Source organism: Strigops habroptila, chromosome 8 (assembly GCF_004027225.2).
Source record: "Strigops habroptila isolate Jane chromosome 8, bStrHab1.2.pri, whole genome shotgun sequence".
Lineage (NCBI taxonomy): Eukaryota > Metazoa > Chordata > Aves > Psittaciformes > Psittacidae > Strigops > Strigops habroptila.
In genome coordinates this window covers 54,589,058-54,601,433 of record NC_044284.2, presented here as the reverse complement: position 1 = coordinate 54,601,433, position 12,376 = coordinate 54,589,058, and the positions used below count along the sequence as shown (strand labels likewise).

Genomic DNA, 12,376 nt, shown 5'->3' with positions numbered 1-12,376 from the left:
AAAAAAAAAAAAATCAAAATCAAAACATTTTGAGAACGCTGTTTCTTTCCAGATCGCAGCACAAGCTTTCTAGATCATTCAAAATGATCTTTGACATTGTGAAATTAAAATAAAGCAAGACGTGGGATGCATTTGAGCCACTGCTCTCTTTTGGAGGCAATCGAAATTCTCAACTGAGTTTCCTCCCTTCTACACAGCTGTACTTGTGAATTTGAAAAGCATATTTAAAGGCTTAATCTCCTCCACAGTCCGAGGCTGAGCCGAACTGCAGTTGCCAAAACATAAAATCTGACTAACTTGGTGTTACACGTCACTGTAAATACTGAGAACAACTTTGCAGCAAAGATGATAGGGAATCTCCCTGGTACGATCATAATGGTGATCAAGATCAGTGGCATAAATGTGAATTAATCTAGTAACGACAGCAGAAAGGCAGGCCTGAAAAGACAGTTTCAGATACGGACTGTGGAAAACAGACTGAAGATGGGACCAGCCAGAAAATACAATGTTCAATTTGTGTCCCACAGGACTAGACACATTGAAATTCAGTGCTTTTGGCTACTCAGCCCAGGAACTGTGTACAGCTTGTTTCCCCCTCTTCTGAAGGGAATGTTACGTCAGCACCTTTGCACAGGAGGCCCAAGAAGCTGGAAGGATTAGACATGTCCCAAGCTTCATGCTCCTTCTGGATGCCTCACAGTACCACTCAGCTCATGTGTAGCCTGATTCCCTCACCTGTGCAAGCACTTTAGCTTTTGCACCAGCAACACAAGCCCAACACTGCACCCATGATTGTGTCTATCCTCCAGGACGCTGACGGGTTGGGAATTACTCCACTTCCCATGCACCCCAGCAGCTCCCCATCAGCACCACAGTGGCCTTGAGAGAAGCACCAGCACAGACTGTGTGTGCACGAAGATGGAGCGCCCTGTGGAGCACAGAGCGAGGGCAGCGAGGGCAGCGAGGGCAGCGAGGGCAGCGAGGGCAGCGAGGCCGGGCCGGGCCGCGATTACCACACACATCGCAACATGGCGGCCGGACAGCGGCCATGGGCGCAGGGCACTGTGGGACGGGCAACCGCTGTCGCGCAGGGCATTGTGGGAAGGCGGGAGCGGCGCTGGAGAGTGGGGTTGGCGCCTGCGCAGGCGCCGGAAGCGCCCCGGTTGCCGTGACGACGGCGTCGGCCCCGCGGCGCGGGCGAACCGGAGCGGGCCGGGCCCCGCCGCCCATGCCGCGGAAAGCGCTGCTCTGCGTCCTGCAGCTGGACGTCCGCTCGGTGAGTGCCCGGCCCGCGGGCCCCGCCGGCCTCCGCCGGGCCGCAGGCTGCGGGAGAAGCCGCGGTTTGCCCTTCCGGCGCCGCTTCCCGCCCTGCTTCACCTCTGTCGGCCGCCGTCTCCCCGTTATGCCGGCCCGGTGGTTCTACTGGGAGGATGGTCCGGGCTCTGTTGCCGAGCGGGAGCCGCCTTCGGTTTGGAGCTCCAGCTCCTGGGCAACTTCTGCCCCTTTGTGTGTGCATCCTACGGCAGCCGGTCCCCGTGCCCCTCGGTGGTGTTAGCACCAGCCGTGCTCCTTCACCGTGCTCACTTCCCTGTGGAAAAGGTCATTTTTAAGAGACACTGATTCTTGGGAAGCTGTACGGTGTGGGAAGAGCACTCCTGAAACAAAACAAAACAAATCTCAGGAAACAGCAGCTTGTACATGGCATATGCGTTTATGTGAGTGATGAGGTCCCTGTGAGGGCAGGATGTGGCACAGGGCAGCTATGAAGTACCTGGGTGTTATCTGGAGGGGGTGTGAGGTCAGTAGCTGTGAAAGTGGAACGTTTCCCATTAATCACGTTATGACCACTTGTTTTGCACTTTGCAAAGTTTTCTCCTTGTATACAAGGTGTGAGGAAATAAGACTATCATTCTGCTAATAACTTTGCAGAAGCAGTTGAGGTAGGCAGTGCTCTGTTACTCTGGAGTTGTTGGCTTCATACACTCTGCTTGCTGTAATCCAGCGGTTTGGCCTCCTTACAGGGCAAGTGCTGCCAGAATGCTTGCTGCTGAAAGGAAAACCCGAGGTGCCATCCAAAACATTCAAGTGCAGATCCAGAAAGTAAATATTGGGAAATGGACCCAGTATTCCTGGTTGCTGAGCCACCTTTGTTCCCAAACTTACTTGGCTGCTCTGAAATAGCACTGTGAATTTCTACACATAGACTTTGAGGGTATCACCCTAATGGTGTTGGTTAACTGTCCCAACAGTTAGTGTTTATAATGCAGAGGCCCACTTGATTCCTGGAAAGCAGCAGAGCCTGATTTGGCATTTCACTTCTTTGATGGTTTGAAAACTTCCCAGCCTGAATTTCCTTCTGGTTAGTTGCCACCCTACTCTTAAGCAAATATCAACACTGACTTTTCACTTAAGTATTTTAATTCCTTCTTTGGTGTTTGCTCTCTTGATGTTTTTTTTGGGCAGCAGTTCTGTTCTGTCATTTCACAGTTGATCTTTGTTAGCTAAAGAGACCTGGTTCTTTTGGTAGTATTTTAGGTGATAGACTCACCAGTTCTCTGATCATTTTAGGAATGGGTGTTATTCTTCTATTTTGAAACTGCATTGATCAGGATCGGAATTGAATTCAGCATTCCAGATGGGGTATCACTGTTGCCTTAGGTTATGTCAGGGCTAAAAAGTCCAACGTTATCCTATATGTCTTAATATATGTCTAAAAAAAATAGTCTCCTCACAGCTGCACTGCTGTTCTGCTGTCATTTATTAACACACTCCTCATCTTTCCCTCAGCCAGTTTGAAGGTTAGTCCCCCACAGTGAAAGCAAAACCTGTTGTTAATACACAGTAGGTACATCTCATATCTATCACTGTGGTCCTGCAAAACAGGTTTTTCTGTAACATTTTGTTGAGCTTTGATGATTTCTGAATTTTAATTGGAAAATTTCATAAGAATACTCTGACTTCTTGTGTCAGGGTCGCTAAAAATATTAAAAGGCATGGATCCCAGGATATACAGAAGAACATTTTTAATAGTAACCCTCAGATTGATGCCTCCCAGTTTTGCATGTAACTGATGTGGAAGCCCCCCATGGCAGGGGGTTGGAACCAGATGATCTTTAGGGTCCCTTCCAAGCCAAACCATTCTGTGATTCTGTGATGCTTTCGTTTGGCCAGTTCTGTACCACCTTAGGACTTTCATGCTAACTCCCAATTTCTGCATCATAAGTAATAATTTCTTGTGTGGCACCATATGATATCATTAGTCCAGAAAGCAGTTTTTTTTAAGAAACTGTCAGGTTTTGCTTGATTGATCTATTTTTATGAAACGCGCTGCTGGGCTTTTTCTAGTCGTCTTTTCTGCCATATCTTTATTCTTTACTTTTGCATATTTAAATATTCTGATTGATGGGGTTATAGTTTTTCACATCTCTTTTTCTGCCTCACCTGGGCCTTGTGTTTGTTATTTTTCAACAGGTGGTGCTGTCCTTGTTTTCATAACATAGGCTTTGGTTACGTATAGACTCAGCAAGAAAAATTACATTCTTTCAGAACTTGAGCTGGATATGATTCAGCCTCCTTGTGGCTCCTTGGTCCAGGTCTTTGGCATATTGGGTAACTTCTGTTTTCATGAAGTTGTTTGCTTTTTTGCTCCTGTGTTAAGTATTATTAAAACTAGGGCAAAATATTCAGTTGTGTCCAGGACATAGCTTTGTTAGTTTTCACATCTTGGTTGTTTATGCTACGTCCATTTCTTTTCACCTTGTTTGCTTTATTTGTGACTAAAGTCTTGTCCAAATTTATGATTCCTTTTCCTATTCTTTTACAACATTCTGTGTATTTCTTAACCCTCTTCAAAACCTATCTACTTGTGTCAGAAGTTCTGTCCTCTTTGGTTTTCCCTTGCTTTAAGATACAAATGGGTTTTGCTTCTTTTAACTTAATGAAATTCCAAGATCTTTTCCGACCTGAGTCCACCAGCTCTTTGGTTTATCTCATTGCTAGTTTTCTTCATTTCTGAAAGGCTGCTCTTCTAAAATGGAAAACTTCAGTTAAAGACCTTATTTGGTTTACCCTGCCATTAATTAAAGTTGAATAATTCATGATTGCTCAGACTGAGATTTCATTGTTATTTGTTTTTTTGAGACTAATTTTGGTGCCCTCCTCTGCTGCTGGCATTTAGATTGCTCATGTAGGAACAGAATGAAATTCACATTATTCTTCATGTCATTGCCACATGGAGAATTCACAAATGCAGCAGTGAAGGTAGGTAAAGCTTTAAGCACTGAGGTGAATTAATAGCATTGTGGATTACTGTCAGGTAAGGAGACTAAAATGGCATGTCTTCACATTGAGGAGATTATTTTTGCAACTCTAAATCCAAAATGCTGTTCTTTCTGGAAGCTTGCACTCAGCAGAAGTTAATACTGGCCGTGGCCCTTCACAAGGAGCTCTTTGTTTTGATGGTAGTGGGCAATTAAAGGGATTTTTCAAGGCCTGCCTTTGTCATTGGTTACATAGGCAGCCACAATTTTAGGACTGCATGTAACAAATGGATGCCACAGGGAGTTGTGGATCAGTAGTATTCTGTTCCTTTCCATGAGATCGCAGAATCACAGAGTGATTGAGGCTAGAAGGGACCACTGCACGTCATCTAGTCCAACCTCCCTGCTCAGGCAGGGTCACCTAGAGCACATTGCTCAGGATTGTCTCCAGATGACTCTTGAATATCTCCAGGGAAGAAGACTCCTTCTGGGCAACATATTTCCACACTGAGTGACCCTCACAGTAAAGTTCTTCCTCCTGTTCAGGTCGAACTTTCTGTGAATTCAGTGATTTCTTTATTGTGGCCCAACAATAAGGCTGATACACATTTTCCATCCTCCTGGAAATTGCCGCAGGGAAGTCCAAAGTAATACTGTCCTAGACATTTATCATAGACCTCCTGGCTAGGACTAGTGGTAAGATCAGTTAATTGCAGCATTGATATCCCTCTTCCTTAGCGGATCCATAGGTAATACCATTACAGTTTTTAAAATGGTCCCTGCCTAAACAGTTTGCAGTCAGATAAGAGCTTCAGTTTGTCACCTAACTGTTGTGAAGCTCCATGCATCACATACTACAAAACAGATTTCATGAACTGCAGGAATACGTGTGTCATTCATTTTTAGAGCTGATTTAAAGTTACAGGAACGTGTAGATTTGTTATTCCAGCCCAGGCAACAAATTGTGCAGTCTATCTAAAGGGTAGTAAAAGCACCAGTTTCCACGTGTTCTATCTTGCTCCATATGATGATTTGTAAGAATTAATTTTCTTTTGCAGGACAGCCAGGTTAAATGGCACCTGTTGCTTGCGGTTTTGTCCTCTCCGATGTCTTCAAACCTTCCACTTTCATCTCAATAAATAGGCAAATATTGGTTGCATTCTCTAAGGTGAAAGGCACAAAACTCCAGCTAAAAATGATAGTCAATTCTACAGAAATGTCAAGAAGAAAAGCAAGAATTAAGCTAATATGACGTGTAGTGTGTAGTTTGGAGGATCTCGCTTTCTATGAATGAAATCTGTCTGTCTCACTCCCTCCTATTCACACTTGCAACTGCATGCGTGTCATACAAGCTGTTTAATGCTTGACAGTCTGTTTCAACTGGGATATCTATTATTCTGGCACTTCTTTTGCAGATTCGAAGCCCTCATTTACATGGAGTGGAAACCCTTTTTTTTTTCCTCCTCGGATGTTTATGAGTAGAAGCACTATTTTTTTTTTTGCTTACATTATATTATAATAATCTATCACACATAGGTTTCTGTTATTGCTTTCACCTGAGGCTGTTCTTCTGCTATTTGTGTAGTTTTTTTTTAAATCTGGTTAGGATTTCTCAAGTAAAACATTCATTTGGGAGTAGGAAACTGTAAGCAACGCACTTACTTTAAGTTCTGTCGCTCTCCTCCTTTGTCTTTTTACCTGGCAATGGAAAGTCTGAGCACTTTCTCCAGCAACCTCATGTTGGAAGAGACAACCTCATGTTTATTATATTGCGGTAAGAAGTGAACGGTAGAACTGAACTGAAAGGTGACAAGTCTCTGGCTGGGTAATAGAATAAAACCACGTGGCTTGGAAGAAAACAGCAAATAGTTTTGCAATGAGTTGTGTACATCCTTGCAGTGAAAACAAGAAAGAACATCTGATGATCATCAGAGCTTTAAAAACATACCAACTTCTTACGTAAAGAATAAGAATTGTCCAGAGAACGTTGAGAGATGAGTGGCGGTATCTGGCAGTCTAATGAGGAGCCTTCCCTGCCTTGAATACCCTCCACTGTGGCCAAACTTCTTAAATGAAGCTTTGTGTGCCATGTGTCTGATAGCAACAGAACAATTGGGGTTTTTTATTTACATAGTAGAAAGCAAAGTTAATGTAACATTTGCAAATGAGCTTGCCTTTTTTGGTGGCTGGACAGAGTAAAAATATCTAAGCATGTATGTTTACCAGCATCATTCTGTCTGTAGCTAGACTATAATTTGGGTGGGTTTTTGTGTCTTGGCATGATGTAGACCTTATTCTACATGACTCCATATAGAACATGATGTGATCCTTGATGATTACCTCTTATGTAGTCAGTCCATGCCTTAACTGTATTAACCTGGAATTGGGATACCAGGTTTCTGTTGTGGTTGAAGACTGGAGTATGTTTACTTACAGTGAGAAGAATTTGGTCCTGATTGTTATAATATAGTGACTATTTTTTCCTAGTCAGTCTGTACAAACAGAATTGCTTTAGAAAAGATTTTTTTTCACGCTGGTATGTTATACTCTGACTCTCAGAAATCAACCACTTCAGCTTTGACCATTTCATTTTTATCTTGAAAACAGCTATTACTTCTGTAACTGAAGTTCAGTTTGTTTAATGAGTGTGTTCCTCTTACAGATAACTTGCCCTGGCATGCTGCTGAAAGACAAAGAGGAGCTTTATCTCAGTGTCTCTGTACTTGGGCAACACCAAAAAACTCAATGTGTCCCTGCAGCGTTTCCACTCTTCTTTCAAGAAAAACTAGTATTTAAGAAGGTAAGATAGTGTCAAGAGCTAATACAAGCCAAGTAAAACCTATCCCAAACTCCACAGAAACTCACTGCAAAACCCCTGAGCACAAGTCACACTGAGGATGGCACAGTATTGTAACTCCTGCTTTTCTTCAGCACAAAGGAGGTGTGTGCCTGTATTATCCACATGGTTTACTCAAGATTTTTGCATGCTGGAGATTATAATGTATGATGAGACATTTTAGGTGTTCATTCTTCTGTGAACTGTCCTTTTTCAGTGTCTGTTTACTTGGCTTGGAAGGAACTGAATGTTGTTTTAAAAATTATAGCAAGTTGAAGAACAAAGGGTATAGGATATAGGAAAGTTAATTTAATTTAGTAGAAAGATGGAATAGCAGCTCATGCCTTTTTGGTGACATCTTTCTCCCTTTGAGATACTTTTCTCATGGTTTGTCACTAGAATTCCCAGATTGGTACTCTGGCCACATAATTTATGGTTGTTTATCACATATTCTGAGTTCTTGCTAGCTTCATTATTAGTACCACAGGGATAATGAAACACAGTATCTTACAGATATGATCTGGCTTCTGGACTACCTATGAATAATAATACTTTGCGCTTTCTAGTTCTTTTCCTTTAAGCATCCCCCAGCACTTTGAAAACCAGGCTGAGTAAACATCAGTGATGCTCTGGTGATGTGGGTAAGGTACAAACGTGATAATTTCACCAGCTACTGAAGTGTAAAAAAACCCATAGTTCTTTAAAGGCAAACATACCACAAACTACTTAAGGGAGATGTATCGAATACTGTTTTCAGTGTAATTTAGGGGAACTCCAAGACACCAAGATCCATCTGCTTACAAAAGAGGTGAACAAGAAAGCAGAGAATAATACCTGCCTTCTTACAAATAGCTATTGCTTATGTCTAGATACCTGTGGAGCACCAGTACTTTGTGATTTTTAGTGGTTGGTTCCTTGAACAGCAAAGTGACCTACACCACTCTGCTGAGACTTTTGTACTGAATTAGGGGAAACTCTGTATCCTACTGAATATCCAGTGCAGCATCCTCCACTATTCCTTGTCACCTATTTCACGTGGGATTCAGGTTAAAAAAAAAGCCCTGAACAGTGCTCTCTACATGAATAGTCACTTCCATGGAAATAAAGCTCAAGGCATTACTAATATATTAAAGAATATATTCTTCATCTATCAGAATTCTAGTACATTCAGCATTTTATCTTTCTCTTTTGAAATTTTCTCAGACAATACTTATCTCTATGTGTTCAGCTCTTCACAATACCTCCTAATTTAAATATGGAGAGGTAACTCTGAATGGCTAGAAAGCATATTACAAGAACTGCTAGCTTTCAATGAATTTGATCATGTGCCAGATGATAATTTCAGTTTCCTTTCTTTTACCAGTGGGGATAGGACTCTTGGCAACCATCTTGGCAAGGGAGAGTATTGTCATTTAGGGGCTTTTTTTTTTTTCCTTCTCTTTCCCTAGAGGTCTATCTGATGACATTGTGCCATTATTACTATTTATTAATTTATTTTCCAGACATTTGCTGATATAGTTGATCCTGGAGACCTTGTGGAGTTACTGGAACGTAGGTTCTGCTTTTTATGTATACTGTGTTGTATGCATTAATGTCATGCATGTATAGGCTTCAAAGACTTTTTGGAGGATTAAAGTATGTGATAATTTTTCTATCAGGAGCCTGTTCTCTGAAAAGCTAGTGGCTAACCAGTGTAGTATATCATGTACTAAATAAGTAGAACAGTAGTATTAGTGGGTTTTCAGAATAGAAGGTTCCTTGCCCATGCAGGCAGAGGTTTTTTGCTGTCTTTGGATACTAGTAACTTACCCAAAATACTGTTATCTAACAAAATGCCTCTAGAAATGTATGCTACATGCTTTAGAACAGAAAAAGGGTAAAAAGTCATAATTAACGAAAAATCCAGCTGGTTATCCAGATAGGTAACAGATTCCTTTATCTGATCTTTTATTTGGTTTTTGTAAAATTATTCATTTCACTTCTTAAGAAAATTATGTCTTGCCACATGTGGAGCATAATGAATTATAATGAGACAACACTGACCCTGAACTCAAACTCCACAAATATGCTCCTTCATATTGGGAGTTATATGAAAAAGTGACAAAGTTTTCATCTTCTTTAAAAGGAAGGACAAACTTGGCAGCAGATAGAACTTACCAAGTTCTAAGTCAAATTTAGAGTTGTCATTTGTATACGCTGCTAATGCCGTTGTGTTCATCTGTGGTATTTATGCAAGCTGTTCTTAATTTTCTCTTGTTGGTGTAGTGGAAGTAGTGCAGCTATGTACAGTGCTATGGAGCTTAAATCAGCGAGCCATTTTTCTTGGGTTTTGACTGGGAGAATTACTTTCCATTTTATGTTTTTTAACTCATGAAAAAACTTTTTCCCTTTCTAGTTGACACAACAGTACTTGAACTAATACAGCTCGTTCCTCCAGGTATTGTATCAATTTCTTCATAAATTATGCAGTTTAATAGGTGAATTTCCATGAGGACATTGCCCCGTTACAGCATAATCACTTCTTCCAAGACACAAACAACATAGAAAGCACTTCAACAAATAGTCCTCTGAATTTAAAATGTTAATAGATCAAGAGGATCTCATTCTTGAAAGAGAATAATAACTGAATATTGAAATGTACCATACTCAAGCTTAGGAAAGTGATAATATTTTAAAAATGGAAAATAAACTGAACTCATCCAGTGCACACTAATTAACTGCATCACAATTCACTTGCAAAGTGGCTGCCTGTGAAATTTCAGAGTGCATAATCTTGTTCTCAGAATGACACTTTTTTTCCTTCCATTTTAATGGTGACCATTGGGAAAACTCTTATCCTTGCTATAAGTATTACAGGTCTCTTGGGATATGTGAAGATAATAAATAGCGATTTGTCATACTTCTGTTATTGGTTTGTGTGATTATAAAAATCTATTTTAATGAAATTCAAGTGTTCCCATGAATAATGTAAATCTGCATTTTATTAGAAATAAAGTCAAATTTTAAAGAAGACTCGTTTGGATACTGGTGTTAAAAGCACTCTCTGGCTCTTGTCCTTAGTACTTTCAAGGAAACTATTTCTTCTTTTGGGTGACTCACCAGGCTCTTTACATGAAGAAATCTACTGAACACGGATTTTTGTTGTGGGAGGGTAAAAGATCTTTCATAAGGACTTTAATTTCAGGGGTCAGCCCAACACAGTCCGATGACTGCATTAGCACAGTTTTTAATTTTTTTTTATGCTGTACATTCAAGGTTTTCCCCTAAAGAAAATAGCTGTTTAAAGAAGTAGCGAACCAGGATAGTGACAAAATCTTGAGATAATTATTTTGATGGTTTTTGCATTTCTTTCTTACTACTATGCCTGCTATTACTACTACTGTATGGAATGATACAGCTTTTGGTAAGGGATTGGCTGCCATTAAAAAGAATACTGGTTTCTTCTGTGGCATGGAAGGGAAAAAAAGGGAAAAACTACTGAAGAATTGCCTACAGAAGTCTTCTCATATGTCCCTTGTAGAACAGTTAACACAATCTTCTTTATTTTTTTTCCGGTAATTATGAAACATACTTTCAGAGTAGATTCTGCACATTGCTGCTGATTTAACTTGATGAGGTTATTTCCTAGTGTGGTATGAGTTTTAGAGCTTTGCTGTTTGTAGAGAACAGAACTTACCAAGTTTCAGTATGGGCTTGTGTGTGGTGTCTGTACTATATCACTTTATCTATTTTCCAATTAAGGTACATATTTTTCTTTTCAGTAGGAAAAGTTCTAGCTACATATGAAGAAAATACAAGAGATTTCCTGTTCCCTGACCCTAAGCTTACCCGTGGGCACCATGGTTTTGATCGTGAGATTTTAATGAAGAGGTCCTCTTCTTTTACAGTGAGTGAATATCTGTGAATTGTATTTATGATTCAGTGTGTTTCACTGAAGAAACCCCTTGAACTACTTCAAATGAAAAGCGATTACTTCTGACAGATTTTGCCATTTCAGGTACTGAATGTACAAATCCACAGTTGAACTTTGGTGAAGGTATAATCTCTTTTCAAAATGCTTCAAGAAATTATTCAATGCGAAAAAGTTAGTTTCCACTTGGTTTGCAGTGTGGCACCATGACATGGCTTCCATACAGTTTAATCCATGATGCAGTTGGTAGTTGAAGGGTGTCGTGGTTTGAGCCCAGCCGGTAACTCAGAACCACACAGCCGCTCGCTCACTCCCCCCCTCCCCCTTCTTCCTCCCCCCGCTCCCGGAGGGATGGGGAGGAGAATGGGAAGAATGCAACTCCCACGGGTTGAGATAAGAGCAGTCCCGCAACTAAGGTATAACACAAAACCACTACTGCTACCACCAATGATAATAACGATTAGTGAAATAACAAGGGGAGAGGATACAATTGCTCACCACCCGCCGACCGATACCCAGCCCGACCCGAGCAGTGATCTGGGCCTTCCGGGTAACTCCCCCCGGTTTATATACTGGGCATGACGTGCTGTGGTATGGAATACCCCTTTGGCTAGTTTGGGTCAGGTGTCCTGTCTCTGCTTCCTCCCGGCTTCCCCTCCTCCCTGGCAAAGCATGAGACTGAGAAAGTCCTTGGTTGGAATAAACATTACTTAGCAACAACTAAAAACATCGGTGTTATCAGCGTTGTTCCCAGGCTGAAAGTTAAAAAAACACAGCACTGCACCAGCTACTAAGCAGGAGAAAAATGACTGCTATAGCTGAACCCAGGACAAAGGGGTGCAAGAGAAAAGGGAAATATCACATCAACTTCACAGTTCTCAACACGTAAACCATGTAACCCTCCTCCGTTGTCTGCCTTTGTAGCATTTTTTTCAGACTATTTTTGGTACTGTTTAAGACAATGACAGTCAGTACAAATGTATAGTGCTGTGTCATCTGACTTCTGGGCCTCCCTGAGGTGCAAGGTCACCACGAAAATAGTAAGTAACTGAAATTTAGCTTAGGGCTGCATGATTGTTTTTCACTTCCAAAGCCTGTTTCTTAAGTTTGGGCCATTCACACTCATTTAGTAACTTGCCTTTTCTACAGTTTCAAAAAAGCTATGATAAATTACAACTAATTGGCAGAATGAGTGCAATGAATTAATGTTAATCTTCTGGAGATAACAACTCAAGTACATAGTAAATGAAAATGAATTCATATCACACTGCCCTTTCATAGAGTTTGACTGCTGAGTCTTATGGTGTCAGTGGAATAACTCAGGCAGGCACTTTGAAGATGATGTGAGAGATGTGTTTTGTGGTTTGTTTT

General features: G+C 41.1%; 1 protein-coding gene across 9 annotated transcripts in view; it reads left to right on the top strand.

Moving 5' to 3' along the window:
- The first annotated feature begins 1,138 nt into the window (after positions 1–1,138).
- The window catches only part of SPATA6 (spermatogenesis associated 6), a 52,388-nt gene continuing 41,150 nt past the window's right edge, over positions 1,139–12,376 (top strand). For 7 of the 9 annotated variants that reach the window (XR_003992614.1, XR_003992613.1, XR_003992615.1 and 4 more), the window contains exons 1-5: positions 1,175–1,276; positions 6,922–7,059; positions 8,598–8,646; positions 9,491–9,532; positions 10,857–10,981. Coding sequence is in view for 6 of the 9 variants with exons in the window: in XM_030494651.1 (XP_030350511.1) it covers positions 1,229–1,276; positions 6,922–7,059; positions 8,598–8,646; positions 9,491–9,532; positions 10,857–10,981 (402 nt within the window). In the remaining 3 variants the exon portion in view is untranslated. Of the gene's footprint in view, positions 1,277–6,921; positions 7,060–8,597; positions 8,647–9,490; positions 9,533–10,856; positions 10,982–12,376 lie in introns of all 9 variants that reach the window. The other 2 variants (XM_030494650.1, XM_030494649.1) reach the window with 2 other exon arrangements.